Source organism: Anastrepha obliqua, chromosome 1 (assembly GCF_027943255.1).
Source record: "Anastrepha obliqua isolate idAnaObli1 chromosome 1, idAnaObli1_1.0, whole genome shotgun sequence".
Classification (NCBI taxonomy): Eukaryota; Metazoa; Arthropoda; class Insecta; order Diptera; family Tephritidae; genus Anastrepha; species Anastrepha obliqua.
The window spans coordinates 169,157,114-169,176,278 of NC_072892.1; the positions used below are offsets into that span (position 1 = coordinate 169,157,114).

At 36.1% G+C, this 19,165-nt stretch overlaps 1 protein-coding gene across 5 annotated transcripts in view; it reads right to left on the reverse strand.

Moving 5' to 3' along the window:
- The window catches only part of LOC129240638 (signal transducer and transcription activator-like), a 79,856-nt gene that overhangs the window by 24,287 nt on the left and 36,404 nt on the right, over nt 1-19,165 (reverse strand). For all 5 annotated transcript variants that reach the window (XR_008582092.1, XR_008582093.1, XR_008582090.1 and 2 more), the window contains exons 2-4: nt 8,821-9,375; nt 3,039-3,929; nt 2,877-2,962 (exon numbers count right to left, since the gene is read on the reverse strand). Coding sequence is in view for 1 of the 5 variants with exons in the window: in XM_054876580.1 (XP_054732555.1) it covers nt 2,877-2,962; nt 3,039-3,929; nt 8,821-8,948 (1,105 nt within the window). In the remaining 4 variants the exon portion in view is untranslated. The remainder of the gene's footprint in view (nt 1-2,876; nt 2,963-3,038; nt 3,930-8,820; nt 9,376-19,165) is intronic.

The following is a 19,165-nucleotide window of genomic DNA, read 5'->3' on the forward strand; positions in this document are numbered from 1 at the left end:
TTTTTATCACTTCAATGGGGGGTTTCTTACGATGTACTCGAAATGTTCCAATGAAATGTGTGTTTTTGTCTATTAGGCGATTTTCCAAATCGATACAGTTGTGCCAGTTGCCAGTTCACAATGTGTGGCCTCTATGAAATAAGTTTTTCAATAGAGACATTGCGACATTTGTCGCACTTTCTCATCAGTTGTTTGGGTGCCGAAAGTATGCGTAAAGGGCTTGATATTTAGCTGATTCCCTTTTGGATCAAACCATTCATTTCCGTCACACATTTCATTAGCACTCTGTGCTTCTCCTACTTCTTTTCTCCATTTCAATTCCCAGGCCTACTGAACTATCATCTGATGATGACGTCCTTAATATCCGATGTGATGACATTCGTAATAGACGTCTGAATGATAAGAACACTTCGCTTGATGTATCACTGTCTTCTCTTTCTAACATTTTCGGTTTTATGGGTGATAAATATTCTCAAGAACAAACCAAATTTTATACTCTCAAACGATCTGTATACTTCTGTGACTTTGTGCTTGGCTGAAAGCTTCTTGAAGGTACGCACGCGCATGCATTGCCCGTTTCACTGTCTCACTCAAAGAGAAGGAACAAAACTTTTCATTATCTCGATTATGACTCCAAAGTGAGACGCCCTACGCAGTGCGTAAAATCATAGTGGTCGACATCTTGTAAAGTATCGATTAAACAGTTTAAATTTTTCATTCTAAAAAAATTCGTTTGCTGTTTTTTGTTTGTTCCATTCAGTTGTCAGTTACAGGGCATTAACAATGGAAGTCAACAAAGAGAAAAAAATTCGGTGCATTTTACAGTTTTTCTTTGATAAAGGCGTAAAAGCAAGCCAGGCTGCTGAAATTGTGAATGGTGTTTATAGTGTCGAACTGTAACATCTATGGTAATTACGTGCAATTTTGGTTTCGTCAATTCTGTTCAGGAACTTTTGATGGTAAAAATGTACCACGCACAGGCAGTCCTGTCATCGCAAATATCGATAAAATCACAGAAATAATCGAGGTTGATCGGCATGTTAGTAATCGTAACATCGCCAAGCAGCTAAAGATCGACCATAAAACAGTTTTAAACCATTTGCGGAAAATAAAAATAATGGATTTCTTTTTTCCTAAGCTAATTTTATGGTACATCATTACATACAGGGTGGCTGATGAAAGCCGCTACCAAAAAAAAATTGAATAACTTTTTTTCTTTTTAAGTTATCTGTTCCATTTTTGTTTTAATTTGCAGATTGATCTTTAAAATTTATTAAAATGGATAACTGGGACACGCAAACAAGAATTTGGATAGTCCGCCGCTATCACGCACTGGAATCCGTAGTTTTGGTACAGAGAGAGTACAGGCGGATGTTTGGCGGCGATCTCCCGAGCAGATGGACCATAATGAGACTGGCGAATAATTTTGCTGAGCAAGGAACAGTCGCAAGAAAGCCTTATCATCGAAACACACCAGTTCGGACGGAGGAAACGATCGCTGCTGTAGCTGCAGCTATACAAAGCAATCCAAGGGTTTCAACAAGAAGCTTATCTGCTCAACTTGGTGTCAGCCGACAGTCTTTGCAAACAATAATGCACAAAGATTTAGACTTATTTCCCTACAAAATTCAAATGGTTAACAAACTGAATGCAGCAGACTTGCCGATTCGCTTGGAATTTTGCCAGAAGATCCTGCAAATGGTGGAAGAAGACCAAAACATGTTAAACTGCCTTTTCATGTCTGATGAGGCCCATTTCGATTTAAACGGCAATGTGAACAAACAAAATTGTCGAATATGGAGTACTTCTAACCCACAGATACTCCACGAGACGGAATTGCATCCTCTTCGCGTGACAGTGTGGTGTGCGGTTTCTTCACGCTGTATTGTCGGGCCTTATTATTTTGAAGAAAATGGTCACACCGTTACGGTTACTGGAGACCGTTATTTGAAAATGCTGAAAGAATTTTTCTATCCAGAACTACGCCGAAAGAGAACTCCTTTCAACTCTATGTGGTTTCAACAAGATGGGGCAACGTCTCACATAGCCCAGACCGTTATGACAGAGTTGCGACGAAAATTTCCCAATAAACTGATTTCAAGAAACTCCGAATTTCGTTGGCCCCCCAGGTCGCCTGACCTTACTGCACCTGACTTTTTCTTGTGGGGTTTATGTAAACAAGAAGTTTATAAAACAAAGCCAACAAATTTGGATGAACTAAAACAATCCATTCGGGCAACAATTGCGGCTATTCCTGTCGCAACTCTCAAAGCAGCAATGAACAACTTTTTACTAAGATGCCGCACTTGTGTCAACGAGCATGGGAAGCATTTAAATTCAATTATTTTTAAAACTAGTTAAGCTACATTTAATAAAATTTAATGACCTTCAACTTGAAAAAAAAATAAATGAATTCCATACACTAAAAAAAAGTTATTTGAGTTTCTTAATGTAGCAAAATTCATCAGCCACCCTGCATTTAGGAAGCAAGCCGCGGGTAAAGGTCTGAAATATTGGCTGCAATTTTGTTCACTGAGTCTCTGATAGTATACAATTATCAGAATAATAATCTGCAATCCGATCATACGGTAATAAAATGGTGACAGAACACTCCTAATGTGACGTAAAAGCAATGAAATTACTCTGAAACTTTCACATGTAATCTGGCAACTATTTCAAGTATAAAATTAAAATGTCATTGGCTCTTTTACTAATACATATAACAAATCATAGCATATAATTTGGGTGTTAAGAAAGCTTTATAAATAACTTATAGTCCTATATTTCGTTTCAAAAATAACTGACACAAATACCAGTTGATACAGCTTAGTCTTAATTCTATTATATAATAATACTTGTGGCAGTCTGTCACCTACCTGAGAGTATAACACATTCTATAATCGGATTGTTTGAATATAAGCCAAGTTGCGGCCCAATCAGCCATCGTACAGCGGCCGCAAATCTGTAATATAAAACAAAAATATTTAATTAAAAACACCCACTCCACACTCCACCTGTACCTTTCTTTCCACACTTACCTCGTATGTGTTTTCATGACTTGGGGAGGCTGGCGCTCTACTATAAAAGCAGATAAGACAAGCATCTTTTGTACAGATCGTACGTGATTTAGCAAATCAGTAAGTACGGAATCTTCACCCTCACTCATTATCCGCAGACTGCTGACAAAAGCATGGATTTTAGCAACCATATCGACTAGCATCTCCACGCAGCGTTGTATGTCGTCTAAGTCATCGTGAAATGGCGCCCCATTGCCAGCCAACGCTTGATTTCGTTGCCACATTTTCAATGCCATTATCACTTGATCCTGTATCGTATCATATTCGCTGATGACGCGTCGCAAATCGTTCACTACCACCTGCTTACGCTCACACAAAATCAGATATTTGTCCTTGTATTGATTATCCAGCTCCTGTATCTCCTGTGGCGTCAACATTGCACGTGTCTGATTGAAATATTTGCAAATTGCCTCCTGTTCGCCTTGGACGCTCTGTATGGCCAAACGCATATTCTCAACATCAACAGCCAGTTTTTGTATGCGCGCCGGCAAAGCATACGCATCCTCGGCTATATGCACATCACCGAGGTGACCGCCAACACCGCTCAAATATGGATTACACGTATTCATACCGATCCCATTCACATTGCAACCTACAACAGCCGGATTATACATGTGGGGGTTTTGAGGCATTGCCTTCAATGCCTGAAGTTCCAGTCCGATACCCCTTTTTAGATATGAATAGAGCTTTAAAGGTTCTATTTGTTGAAGATCTTTGCAAATTCGTGAGATATCCTTGTTAAATTGATCACAATTAGATTTAAAAGACTTGAGCTTTAGTTTGAGCTCCTCGTAGAATGAGTTTGCTAATTTTACGGCCAATTCATAGGTTGGCGCTATTTCAGGTGGGTTTCTGTAAGACAAATAATTTAAATTTGTAGTAAAAAATGTTCTCAAATTTAGGAATTAATTGCAAACTATTACAATACTCATATACAGATATGGTCATTAAAATAGGTACGCTGCGTTTATCTATCGATTTCTTTGTGCGGCTCGGAAATTTTTTAAAATATTTTAGAATTTTTTTTTCTTACATATGGCACCGATGCTTCGTTGTGAATTTAAAAGACCCGTTATATTAAGTTGCGTTATTAGTTGCACAGATGCGGTTATTTTCGGAAAATGTACTTTTGCGTGGCCACTAAAACAGGTACTTTGCGGGCAACTCTCGCATTAGTGCGTGACTACCATTCGGAATTCACAGAGAGAACGTCGGTTCGAATCTCGGTGAAACACCAAAATTAAGAAAAACATTTTTCTAATAGCGGTCGCTCCCCGCCAGACAATGACAAAAAAAAACTATTTGCCGTTCGGAGTCGGCTTGAAACTGTAGGTCCCTCTATTTGTAGAATAACATCAAGATGCATGCCACAAATAGGAGGAGGAGCTCGGGCAAACACCCGAACAGGGTGTAAGCACCAATCAAAAAAAAAATTAAAACAAAAAAATAAAAATAAAAAAAAAATTAAAAATATTGAAGGTAACGTATATAGCCAATTACGTAATTCATTTAATACTACGTTGGACACTTTTTTAAAACCTTCGGTTGGGCACCCGGGTCTGGCCTTTTTTCGTTCTGTTCGAGGATCCTTTTTAAAAGTTTAAATCCATAAATCGATAGAAATTGAAATTTTGGGAAGCTACCTGGAAGCTGGAGTCGTTAGTTATAATACAAATATATTAAATTCACGGCCAAAGTCGAAAAAGTCTGGTCATACCCCGGGTGGCCAACCGAGGGTTAATAACTAATTAATTAAATTTCTTTCAAAGAAGAGTCGTGCGCTCCGTTGCACAGTTGAGAAGCTATTGTTGTCAAGCTTCGAAAACAAAAAAAATAATACAATTTTTAACGCTGAGTCAACAAAAACAAAAACAAAACTAAAAAAACAAAAACTAAAAAAAAAACAAAAACAAAACAAAAATAAAAAAAAAACTAAAAAACAAAACACAAAAATAAAAAACCAAACTAAAAAACAAAACTTAAAAACAAAAACAAAAACTAAAAAAAAAAACAAAAAAATAAAAAACCAAACTAAAAAACAAAAAAACTAAAAAAAACAAAGACACCAACAAAAAAACAAAGACACCAAAAAAACACAAAGGCACCGACAAAAAAAAAAAACAAAAAAAACACCAACAAAAATCAAAAAACGAACAACACCACAAAAAAAACCCCAACAATAAAAACAGTCAATCACGGTGGCGTCAACATTATGATTTCGAGATGCTTCTCTTGGTATTAGGATAATCACCTCATAATCAATAAAATAGACGAATTTGTTTACAAGGGCATACCTAAAGAAGAAATGATGCTACCATTTGCTGAGAATACTATGCCACTTCGGTGGCTTTTTATGCAAGACTCTGTACCAAAACACTGCTCAATTTTAGTACGTGAATGGTTTTGTCAAACCATCCGACCTAAACCACATTGAAAACCTTTGGGGAGATTTAAAGAAGCAAATCGGGAAGGAAACATTCACAAAAAGGAAAGATTTCTGGCAAAAAATTAAAGAACTATGGTATGTCGCTCTCGCAGAAACCTGCCGCAATTGGCAATCAAGGTGGACACAGCGGTTATTGATTAAACTTCGATAATTCAAACATCTAAAACTAATGGAGGTCTTTTTCTCCAAATCAATATTACAGACGATGGAACAATCAGCTGTATGAGCTTTACGCCTACATAGACATAGCGCAGCGAATAAAGATCCAGTGGCTATGTATCGATGCGGTACCATCTGGTGGTAGCAGAGGAAAAGGAAGGCCTCCTCTACGTTCGAAAGATCAGGGGGAGGAGGACTTGGCTTCACTTGGTGTGTCCAACTGGTGCTGGTTAGCACGAGAAAGAAACGACTGGTGCGTTTTGTTAAACTCGGCCGAAATCGCGTAAACAGTTACCGCGCCAATCAGGAAGAATATGGTTGGTTATACTTTTTAAATATGGGTAAGACTCCGTCAGAAAATATGAGATTTGCAAGTGGTCTTTCGATTTCTTTGAAACTTAGGGAAATATTAGTTCTAGGTAAGATACATTCGAGCCTAAAAGGATTTTGAAAAATTTTCAAAATTGAGTCATCTACGCCATGTTGAAAAGTGTTTTTTTCAAAAATCAATATTTCTTGAACCGTTGGATGGATTTCAATGCAATTTACAGACAATATAGAAACAAATAAGTAGTTTAAATTAGTATTATGTTAAAAAAAAAATTTCGAAATTTTGACCAAAAAAAAGTCAAAAAAATTTTTTGAATCAATTTTTAGTTGATTTGGCCAGTTTTTTAGATTTTCTGTTATACACGTAACGATTCCTTATGATTTAACCTTTATTTTGAAAAAAAAAAAATTTTATGGTGTCTATAATAGTTCTCGAGATATTGCGATTTTAGTGGAAGCGCGCACGCACGGTTCGCGTACGCACGCACGGTTCGCGCTGCGTTATGTGTTCCTGTATGAAGTGACTGGAGCAGACTGCTGCTGGTCTGTGCGCGTTTTTCTACTCCCGCGCTGCGTAACCGCAAACTTCACGGTGCGCGCTTCCATTAAAATCGCAATATCTCGAGAACTATTATAGACACCATAAAATTTTTTTTTTTTAAATAAAGGTTAAATCATAAGGAATCGTTACGTGTATAACAGAAAATCTAAAAAACTGGCCAAATCAACTAAAAATTGATTCAAAAAATTTTTTTGACTTTTTTTTGGTCAAAATTTCGAATTTTTTTTTTAACATAATACTAATTTAAACTACTTATTTGTTTCTATATTGTCTGTAAATTGCATTGAAATCCATCCAACGGTTCAAGAAATATTGATTTTTGAAAAAAACACGGTCCCGATTTTCAACATGGCGTAGATGACTCAATTTTGAAAATTTTTCAAAATCCTTTTAGGCTCGAGTGTATCTTACCTAGAACTAATATTTCCCAAAGTTTCAAAGAAATCGAAAGACCACTTGCAAATCTCATATTTTCTGACGGAGTCTTACCCATATATAAATTAAATTTTTTTTTTTCACTTTTCGTCTCTGAATAACCGGAAGACCCGAAGCCCTTTTTCGTAGGCAACAAAATTTACCCAGGTAACAAGGAAGTTAATTAAAATACGAAACGAAAGCACAAAACTTACTGAAAGGTAAATTTTCACACCAGGGTAGATTTTACTCCCAATTGGGTTGTCCGAAAAGTAATTGCCGATTTTACATATAGACGACGTTGATAATTGTTTTGAATAGCTTGTGACTATTTATTTTAATTTTTACTTTTGACAGTTATTAGCTGTCACTTTTAGCTTGCTTTAGAAAAAAGTGCGCGTAATTTTGTTTATATTTGTTTGTTTGGTGTCAATTTCAATATGGAGCCCACAAAAGAGCATTTTCGTCATATTTTACTTTATTCTTTCCAAAAAGGAAAAAGCGCAGAGAATGTTGCTAAAAGTTGCGTGATTTGTATGGTGATAAAGCCCTAAAAGAAAGACCGTTCTGGTCTTCCGTTCTGGAGATTTTTCACTTAAACATGAGCCACGTTCAGGTCGGCCAAGTGATGTCGATGAACATTATCAAGGTTTTAATTAAATTGGATCGTCATGTAACTTTGCGTGAGATGGGAGAGAAGTTAAATATACCAAAATTAACCGTTCATGAGCATCTAAAGAGTCTTGGACTGGTAGTAAAGCTTGATATTTGGGTACCACAAGAATTGAAAGAAATTCATTTAACAAACCGCATCAACGCTTGTGATATGCATCTTAAACGCAATGAAGTCGATGCGTTTTTGAAGCGGATTATCACTGGTGATGAAAACTTGATTGTTTACAATAACGTCAATTGAAAACGATCATGTTCCAACCATGGTGAAGCGCCACAAACCACTGCAAATGCTGGCACTTCACCAAAAGAAGATTATGCTGTCAGTTTCTTGGGACTGGAAGGGTGTGGTATATTTTGAGCTGCTTCAGAGGAACCAAACAATTAATTCGGATGTCTACTGCCAACAATTGGACAAATTAAATACAGACGTCAATGAGAAGCGACCACCCAGAATTGATCACAAATCGTAAAGGTGTCATACTTCATCAGGACAACGCTAGACCGCATACATCTTTGGTCGCTCGCCAAAAACTGCGAGAGCTTGGCTGGGAACTTTTGATGCATCCACCCACCATTTAGCCCCTAACCTTGCACCGTCAAACTACCATTTGTTTCGGTCTGCGCAGAACTCCTTAAATGGTAAAACTTTCGGCAATGACCAAGCTATAAAAACGCACTTGGTTCAGTTTTGTGCAAATAAAGGCCAGAAGTTCTATGAGCGGGAAATAATGAATTTGCCTGAAAGATGGCAAAAGGTTATCGTACAAAATGGAAAATATATAATTGATTAAAGTTCATTCTAAATTTTAATAAAATTGTATTTACTTTCTTTTAAAAAATCGGCAATTTCTTTACGAACAACCCAATAGAATAGACCTGTTACAGTACAAGTACTTAAACACACTAATTAAGATCCGAACGAATCAAAGCACTTACAAACAATTACAATAAATACCACAAATATTTTAAATTACACACACACACATTTGTATCCACACAACACACACATCCATTTATGAGCCCGCTGGTAACACAATTAATGCAATTTAGCAATGAGAAAAATAAACTACAACCTAGTTTTAATACACAAAGTTTGCTCGCACACGCTTAAAACAATCACTTCTATCCACTTGCAGACGTTTGCCAATTTTACTTACATTAATAATTGTTCTTCAATCCACCACGCTAAGCACACGCGTATTTCCGTGAGACCCTTCTTTTCGTAGTACTCACGCATTTGTTGTTCGAGCTCGGGAAAGCATCCAACACTCAACCACAAACTCATTGCGGCGGTTGATGAGTACAATAAGCAACTTGTGAATTTATGTCAATTTAATGCTGATTTTATGCACACAAATGAAAAATGTATCGAATCGTGCAAAACTGTTAGTTTAGTTATGATTATTTATTTCATTTGGTCAATTGAGAATGTGTAAGTGGCCGCGTTGATGGCGAGTCCGGCAAACTATGTTTGTGTGGTGGTTATAGCGGCGGTGACGGTGCTAATTGTGGTAATGTTTGTGGTGGCAATGGTAGTAGCAGTGAAGGTGATGGTGATATGGTGATGATGATATCCCTGCACCACAGTGTGTGAAAACTCCAATGAACGCACTTCACAACCGGAAATGTTACTAGGAATGAATTTTGCGTGGCCAAATGTGTTGATGAATGGATTTGGTTTATGATTTTATTATAATTTTTTTAATGTAAAACTAAAAAAATGAATGAGGAAATGTGTGGCATTAGCGGAGCGAAAAGTAGATTTATTAGATATTTCAATTAGAATTTAGTTATAGTACAATAAGTAAATGCATTGAGTATCTACGCAAGTGCATTAGGGTGGCCATATTTTTTTTTGAATGAAAAACAAAAATATACAGTGAACTAAAAAGAAACTGGGACACTAATATTCAAAAAATTCAAATTTATAAAAATAAAAATAAAATTCTTCTTCTTCTTGAAATTATTCACAAATTTTTAAGAAATCATTTGAGTTGAACACATTTCATTTTTAACTATTCAATATGCATACTTGTTGTTTTATTATAAACAGTAACTCCGTTTATTTACGTAATAACCTCAAAAGTATATTTTTTCAAAGTCAAACAAAAAGTGGGCACCCTAATTTTTAGCACATTTAAGTAAACTATGCGTATTCTATTTTTTTTTTTTTAACTGCAAAAGTTAGTTCATTTCTCACATTTTGCCATTGACGTTGCAAGTTTTTAAGAGTGAAAATGAATAAGCAAACATCGAGCGATTTAAAAGAATTAATGATGAAATATAGGGTGTTCCAAACAGAGGTGTTATTTTGATATTCAAAGAAAAATGTTATTTTTTAATATAAATGAATAGATGTTTATTTCATTATAAAGAGGAAGGTATGCCGCTAATAGTGGAAAATAACATCAGGCAAATGACCACCACGACCACGCTTACAGGACAATATACTTTTCATGAAATTTTCCATAACCGAATTGCAAAGTGGCTGCCCTATGTCCCCGATAGCCTCACGAATTACATCTTTGAGGCCTTAAATCACCCATGGGCTGTTGGCGTAGACCTTCTCTTTCACGTGTTCCCAAAGAAAAAAGTCAGAAGGTGTTAATCACAAGATCTCGGTGGCCAATTGTGATCACCTCTTCGGGATATAACGTGGTCCGGAAACTTTTCCCGTAAAAGATCAATGGTTTCGTTGCTTGTGTACCACGTAGCGCCGTCTTGTTGAAAATAAACGTTGTCCAGATCAATACCATCCAATTCCGACCATAAAAAATCGTTAATCATCTCTCGATAGCGCAACCCATTCACCAATAACACCGGTTATTGGAAAACCCTTTAACAAACTGAACGGAACATTGTGCGTCAAATCGCAAAAATTGTGAAAAACCCAAGTCCACAGTATTTAATACTTATATATTGAAAAAATATAATGAAAAACATTTTTTTCTTAGAAAAAGTGGTACTGGAAGAGTTTCCAAAATTAAGTCTTATGTGACCAAGAGAAGGATTAGCTATGCATTTAGTAAACGAGAACCTGAAAACAAAAACAAACTCTCTCTTTTCTGCACAGTAACGAATACAGAGCGGGCACTCCTAGCAAAAGCCTCCTTCTCTCAAGGATTAATGTGAGTAGAAGGTTGAGCTAGCTAAAGAATTCATTAGCAATCTGAATAAATTTTGCAACGTTATTTTCACCGACAAGTCGAAATTCAACTTATTTGGATAGAATGGAATTGGCAGTTTTGTTTGGAAAAGGGAAGGTGTAGCACTCAATCCGTCATATGTGGTCGGTACTGTGAAACATGGTGGCGGCTATGTAAGGATTGGATTTGGAACAGATTTTACAACATAACCGAACCAGAAGATGCTAAAGAAGCAACGAACGTGAAAAGCAACCAATGTTACCGAAAAAATGTAAAATGTTGCCCATGTGACCGCGAATGAAACATCAAAAGAGAATTTCCAGTGGCTCCCCCTTCCAGACGTCTCCGTGTGTAAATCGACACTGAGCATGTTTCCCTTTGCGCCGTTATTAACGAAGTGTCATTAGAAGACATCGATCAAAATAATTAATAAGCGCAAGCCCACCCTTTACTTCACTTCATCCCTATACAACAGAGAGCTCTTGTTTTCTTTTTCATGGTACATGGCTCAGGATGAGCCGAATAAAACTTTTGTATGCAGAGAAACACAAAAATTGAAATTATGCAAAAATCGGATCCAATTTGTGATCCACAATGCCAATAAATTGTAGAAAAAATAGAATAAATATTGACGTCATTTACACAAAGCACTAAATAAAAAAATAAATAAATCGAAAAACAAAATTAAAAAAAAAAAATTAAAAAAAAAAAATTAAAAAAAATAAATAAAAATGAAATAAATAAATAAAAATAAAATTATAAATAAAAAATAATGATGAAAAAACAGAAAAAAATAAACAAAAATTAACTAAATAAATACAAAAAAATTATAAAAAAATTATAAATAATATTATTAATAATATTAAGGAACATCTAAAATAAAAAATTAATTTAAAAAAATTAAAAATAAAAAAAATTAAAAGATAATAACAAAAAAGATAAAAAAAATATAATTAACGGGCGAGCTTCACTGAGGACGAGAGGTATTGGAGCGGGTAATAAAGAAAATAAATCCATTGAACGATATAAAAACTAAGGCCTTATTTAACACAAGAAAAAATTTTCATCAATCAAAAACGGATTTCACTTCTACTGGACGAAGTAATGCCGTCATCTTCCGTCTAATCAGATTCAAAGTAATATTCGTCAGAACTGTCACTACCTAACGTATCATCTCTAGATCGCTTAGCCATCGTGCGTAGGATAAACTATAAAATATATAAAAAGCCTGCGAGTTCCTCTGGCAGTGAAATTCGTTCTGACTCTACCGTCGTCTCACATCGTAAGTTTACATTATAAGGAGGATAAGACTTCATCGCTAATGGCCCCTAATGTATTTGAATGAAAAAGTGCTTTACTATACCTATGCGTATCTTATCGCTCAGACGACAGACGTCGCGAGCTTTGCAGCTAAGAACTAATTTAAGCGGCTATATGCTGACACGGGTCCGGGGCGGTAAAACGGCTTGGGCGACACTCGTCCCTAAAAGGTTAAAATAAAACATTTGCATTTCAATATGCAAAATATAAAGGGCGGAAACCAGTTTATACCGATCAAAAAATCGAAATTATTTTATTGCATAAATTGTTAGTATAACTAATCAAGAATATGTAAAAATTTTAAAAGGAAATTCGCATTATTCCCGATTTTATGAGCACTTAAGTGCCCGCCCGTCAGTGCGGCACCGTAGGGCGCAGTAGTTAGAACGGCGTTTTTCTCGAAACGACTTTTTTCAACTGGTGGGCACTCTAGCTCAAAAAGTTATCGACCAATCATTATGAAATTTTTCGGGATTTTTTCTTTATTCAATTCTAATTTATATGAACTTAATTCTGGGATTATATTATTATTTAAAATATGGGTTTTTAAGCAAAATAGATGAAAAAATGACATTGTCGTCCAGCCGCTCAAATACATGCAATTTTATGGTAAATATTATTTTATCAAAATTAGGTTCATATTCTTAGGAAACATGTTGTGAATGAAAAAAAAATTGTTGTTTATTACAGAGAAAAATTATAACTTCAGGAATGCCCACCAACCGGATACTCGGATGGCGCTCGTCCATGAACAGCACGCTCTAACGCCACTATTACCTAAAAATATTAATAAAATACTTAAAGGGTTTAAACAATTTCTGATTATTCCTTCCTTGTTAAAAAAATGCACGAAAAACACAAAAATTTCGGCCTCCTAAACCGGTTTCCACCCTTAAGGTCCGCTTTCTTAATTAACCTCTAACGTTAGAATTCATTTCATCTGGCGATAAACACGTTTTCGCAAACAATTTTTTATTAGTGCAATAAATCGAGCCGATTTGGTATTTGAAAATTAGTTGATGTGCTAATTGAAATTTTTAGTTATATTTAAAGTGAAATTAATTGAAGAGGCATTAATTAAGGCAACGTAAATAAAAATTAGCAGGTTTAGTCAAGTTCATTAGCAAAGCTGATTTTTATTTCCAGCCTTGCCGTAGTTTCGGCACTAACAAATTTACCTTTGCTATGCAGTACAGAAAATGAAAAGTTAAAAAACATTAAATTATAAATAGTTCGGTTATTAACTTTCAATTTATTGGTTAAATGGGAAAATGGTAAAATTTTAGGTATATTTTTTATTAGATCTCTTCTTTTCGCCAAGAGTTAGCAAGTGGCGAATAGATGAAGCAACTAGGACAAATGAACATACATACATATGTTGGCAACGCGGGAAGAAAACTGCCTTAAATTACGTGTGTTGTTAAAGCAGTGCGTTATACCAGTCTAAGAGCTATAGCCATACTCACTAGCGGTGAATCGCGCTCGATTACTTTGTTGTTGCTTTCGCATGCAAATTTTTCGTCAAATTAATCAACCATAGAGATAGCCCGCAGAAAAGTGGCGAATACAAGGCGCCTAATATTTTTCTTAGCTATAATATTACCTTTTATTGAGAAATATCTGAATCTTTACGTAATTTTTTAGATTTTTTGATATGATTTTCTATGAAATTTAGTCATTTTTTATGCAACGCTGTCCTTTATGTAATTCGTTTGGGAAATAGGCGATCACAGCAGTGGGAATTTTTTGACGACCAGCTGAGAGTGTTTACTTACGGATCTGCACAAATTTGTTTTTGTTCTTCTTTTTAAAAGATTCATAATTATTCATTCACAATAGATATCAACTGTCGTTTTCGCCAGTGTTGCCAACGATTATTACCCCAATCCGCTTTAAACCGCAATTAGTGGTGCTTTAGTCATAACGCCATAGCCGCAAGATTACAGCATTTGTCGATTAGTAATTGTACAAAAATTACATATTGTTAATATTATAAATATATAACAGACTGTAATAAATAAAGGGGAGATATAAAAAAAAAAAATGTGTCGATTAGTCATGCCGTAACCATAAACAGCTGATATTGAAGTAGAATTAATAACAACAACTGCAATTTGTCATAAAAAAACGAATAATTTTCCACTAAGTCAATTAATTTTTCGTCGTTCATTTCTAGTATTCAAATTTTTATCGCAAATATCAAAACAAATCTTAAGTATTTCACAACTGCTTACGGTTACGGGGAGGAAAAACCAAAATTTAATAAATGCATAGGGCTACGGTTATGGTTACGGTTTTATGGTGCGTCATCTTTGATTCGTTTCAGTGATGAGAACAGCTGATTGCTATGGTTACGGTAAGGCACTACAAATTGTAGCTTAAATTATGGGATTTACGTGTAGTAGTTAATCCGGCTTACTTGCACTTAATTCCTCAGATAATTCCGAATTGAGTCGTTAATCCCGATTAACGCCACCGTCTGTCCATGCTATTAAGCAACTTTATTATTATTATTGATTGGCTGTTTGTGAACTGCTACCTGAAGAGATGTATTGTGCAGCCATGTACCCTCCTCAAAGAGTTTTAGGCTGTTAATAAATCCTAAAACTGTTGTAGGCTTAATTTCTACCAGGAGGTTTGGATTTGTAGCCCCATTTCCCAGGTAATTTACTCTGCATCGTACCACCGCTGGGCAGTCGCACTGAACGTGTTCTGCTGTTTCTTGCAGAGTCTACAGAAATGGTTTTCTATCGCACCTATCTTTTTCATGTGAAAATTAAGTTTAGTGTCCTGTCAGTAGTTCACTGTAAAGTTTTGTCTTTTTTGATTAGGTTAAGGATTGCTTCTCCTTTATCCGTTCTGGATTTATGAGTCTTTTCGATTGCTGCATGCCCGATTGGGCTCTCCAGTAATCGATTAGGCCTCGTTGTTCCTGTTCACGCAGAGAGGCACTTTTGAAGGTGTTATTTACCCCGCCGAAAGGTTCAGGACCTACGAATGGAGTGTTTGCCCCCCTTTTTCGCTAAAGTGTCCGCAATTTCATGCCCTTCATGTCCCGGAACCCACACCAAGCGAACAAAGTTTCTTGATGCTAGGGTGTTGAGGATTTTAAAACATTCCCAGACCAACCTTCATTGGAATGAGATGCTATCCAGCGATTTTAGAGCTGCTTGACTGACAGAGAGAATGTTAATATTAACACCGCGCGTGCCTCTCCATAGACATATAACTTTAAGTTGCGGTCATCATTTTTCAGCATTTCCATACGTTGATTGCTTCATCGCCAGCTTCATCATGATAAGAATGTTAATATTGAACGAGTTTAGGATATTGCCCAATCATACAAAAATTATGAATGCGGATACGTTTGTATTATTACGGATTTTATTACGTTAAAATCCCAAAAAATCACTCACAGTATTTAGATGCAAAATTTGTCATGTCCCCGTTTAAAAATCGAATACAAATACGAATTTAAAAATCTTTAATTAAGTACAGTAAATCCAATTTTTTTTTGGCACATTGAACGGGTAGTATCGGTAGTGCAAAAATAACAAGACCAGTGAAATTTGTTTTTGCTTTTGGTCACTAAAGTGATAAAATCTATATAAAACAAAGCTTAACAGTACTCAGAGTAATATAAAGGAAATTTTACACCAAATAAATAGAAAAATATCAAATAAGCTGCTCCACTGCTACTACCTGTTCGATGTATATTTTGTATGTATGAATGTAATGCTTCCTATTTAAATATGAAATGACTAATATGTACATACATATATATGTATTCCGATTTGTTCTCCAAATCACACAACGGCAAGCACCAATGTGGGCGCAACAAATGAACCCTGATGTTGATGAACCATATTTTTATTGGTTTGGTTTTAATTGTTGTGATATTTATAAAGATTTTTAAATGACCACATTTTATGAGTAATTCACAATGTACATTTCCTTATCGACACACAGATTACTCTATTTAATATAGCTTTTATGTACTTCTTGCACTGTATATAAGCACTTTACATTATTCACTTTTGCGCACGCACATATTTCGATGCACAAACTTTCATCTATACAAAACTAATAGACAAAATGCATTTCTTAAATATTTTATACACCGCGTTTTGACAAAACACTGAGCCGCGAACAGAAAACAATTCTTGAATAACACTCAGCTAACCGCTACAATTCGACGAGCTATAATGAATGCAAATGAAGAAAAACCATAAGCAATAGAAAATTATACGATTTCCCGAGAAAATGTCGGCAGAACTGGAGAGCTGGTCAAAGTTATACGCACTGCGTGAGCCTTGAAAGTAAAACAATATCGTAGGGAAGCGCATTTACAAACACAATAAAAGACGTGACTAAAAATATAAATAACCTTTGCAACAACAACAAGCCGAACGCCAAACAAACAAATCATTTGACCGGTGAGTGAGGCCAGCCAATGAAACGGACAAGCAAAACAAATACATATACATACATACGCATATACGTGCGTACGATTACACCCAAAAGATTTCATAGCGCAGCAAGGTAGTTAGATAAAGAATACAAAAACAAATTTGGAAGCCTTCGGCACAGTAATTCACGAACCACCTCAAATAAACGACGAATGTGAATGTGCAACGATAAGGATCTCTGTGCATATACACGTACATACATATCCATGTGCACACGAGTGTTTGCTTGTACGTATCATACAGGAGATTGAAAAATGAGCACAGTCCGCGGCGACGCGTCCAAGACATTTAAATGATAGAGAAAAGTGAAGGTAATTTTCCAACCCATCATCAGGTAGGTTAATTTCTAGTTAAGCAAGTCGCTGCACTGCAATCTACAAATGCATATTTATACACAGTTCGTTTTGTTTCCGCCTTCTCTCGTCGCGTCGCTGTAAAACCTGTTACAGAGCGATTAAGAAGTTTCTACCAACTAAAGTATGTATGTATGTGTGTGTGTATAAGAACCAAATTTACTTGGTGTCTTTGAAATGTTCAAAACACCTACATATATTTATTTGCATGGCGACATAGCGAAATTAGTTCAAGGTGCCTAATGCGGGCTTTGAAATATAATTATTCTATTATCAGCAGTTTTAACGCTACCTATGAAGGTAGTTGAGGCTTTTTTCATACACGCAACATACATACATACAAACATACATACATGCATACAAACATACATGCATACAAACATACATACACAAAAACATACATATATACATACATGCATACAAACATACATACACAAAAACATACATATATACAAACATTCATACATACAAACATACATAAATACATTATTATTTTGCTTAAATTATTTTCATGGCGGCTAATGCAGCAGAGTAATGATTCACTAATGGGTATTGCAGTTTTTCGCACATTTCAATAAAACGAAAAATGCAGGAGCAAAAGCACTTAATCTTTGATAAAATTGTTAGTTGAATCGATTTAAAATTTGTAAGATTGTAGCTTTAGTGGACTTGTATAGGCCTTTCGCCATTAATAGGAACACTTTTTTCTTACAAATTCCGCTTGTCTCCTTAATCTGCGGTGCATCGGTGTAAGGCAATACTGAAGAATGCAAGAATGCCTGGCAGTCTTATTCTCTGCTCTGCAAAGTGCAGATTTCCCAGTTTTTGTTTTCAGGTGTGCTGAAAATTGCCGTGACAATTCTCAAGTTGCAATCTTTAAAGCGTTTTCAGTTGTAAGAGCCAAAAACTGCTCTTCAGTGCTTCAAACTTGGTTGATTGCCCCATTATATTGTATGTGTGTATGAAGCTCGCTACGTGACTCTTCTTCTTCATTTGCTAAATGGGTCAGTGAGCCGTTGCCCAAGCCGTTGAAGAGCTTAGGACCTGTATATGAAGATAGTTGATACTTCCTTCTTTGCGAGTATATCTAAAATCTTATTTCCTTCAGGCACTGGAATTTTCGACCCCCGAACCAAGCGTTCTGTGCCGATAGGTAGATTTCCAAGAATCTTCCTAGCGGAACTGTATGCCATCTATCTATGTGCAGAGATAAACATAGACAAAAATTTCCAGAATGAGCGAATCGCCATTCTGAGCGACAGCCAGGCGGCACTCAATGCCCTATCGTCCAGTGCGAAGAAGTCCTCACTGGTCCTTGAGTGTATGAAGAAACTCAATCTACAAGGAACGTACAATCGCGTTCCCAGGACACAGGGATATAACTTGGAACGAAATAGCGGACGCCTGGGCAAGAGTGGCTGCGGTCTCGTCACTAATAATATCCGAGCACTTCTTTGCTACGGAAATGGTGTGTTGGAGAACCTTAGCAGTGAAAAGCTAAAGCTAAGGGAGGTTAGCTGGCACCAAAGTATGGGGCTACGCCAGGCGAAATCCTTTCTGGGGGCTATAACTAAGGTTTAAAAATCTCATAACTCTCCTCAAATATAAACTGAAAATGCTCATGGGCGTTCTCACAGGCCACTGCAGACTGCGTAATCATCTGCACATGATCGGGATTTGGTTTACTGTCTCCCGTTGCTTCTGCGACCAATCCCAGGAGACCCCAATGCACCTTCTTCTTGAATGCAGCGCTATAGCGCGAAGAAGGTTGAGACATATCGGTCATTTGCAGTCAGAAGAAAGGCAAATACACTCAATCCAACCCAGCTCTATCCTGAGTTTAATAAGAGAACTGGGTATGGATGTAGTACTGTGATGAGTAGAGGGCACAAAAGACCATGAGGTCGAAGTGCTAACTTCATAAAGAATCTATCTATATATTTCCTTCAATGCCAATGCTGCCCGTTTACTTAGAGAATCCAAACTTGATTGGTCATACCAAGTGCGCTAAACTTTCTAAGGCACTGCATCACTAGCTTCGATCCTAGCTCCAACGCTCTTAGCCTAAACTGTGTAAATGCCACCATTTGCGATTGAGTGAAAGGTTACATTTTGCTGTCAAAATTTTCGTGAATAATTTTTAACTTAACTAAAATTAAAAAATAATTAAGAAATTAAAAATATTAAGAAATTAAAAAAAAAAAAAAAAAAAAA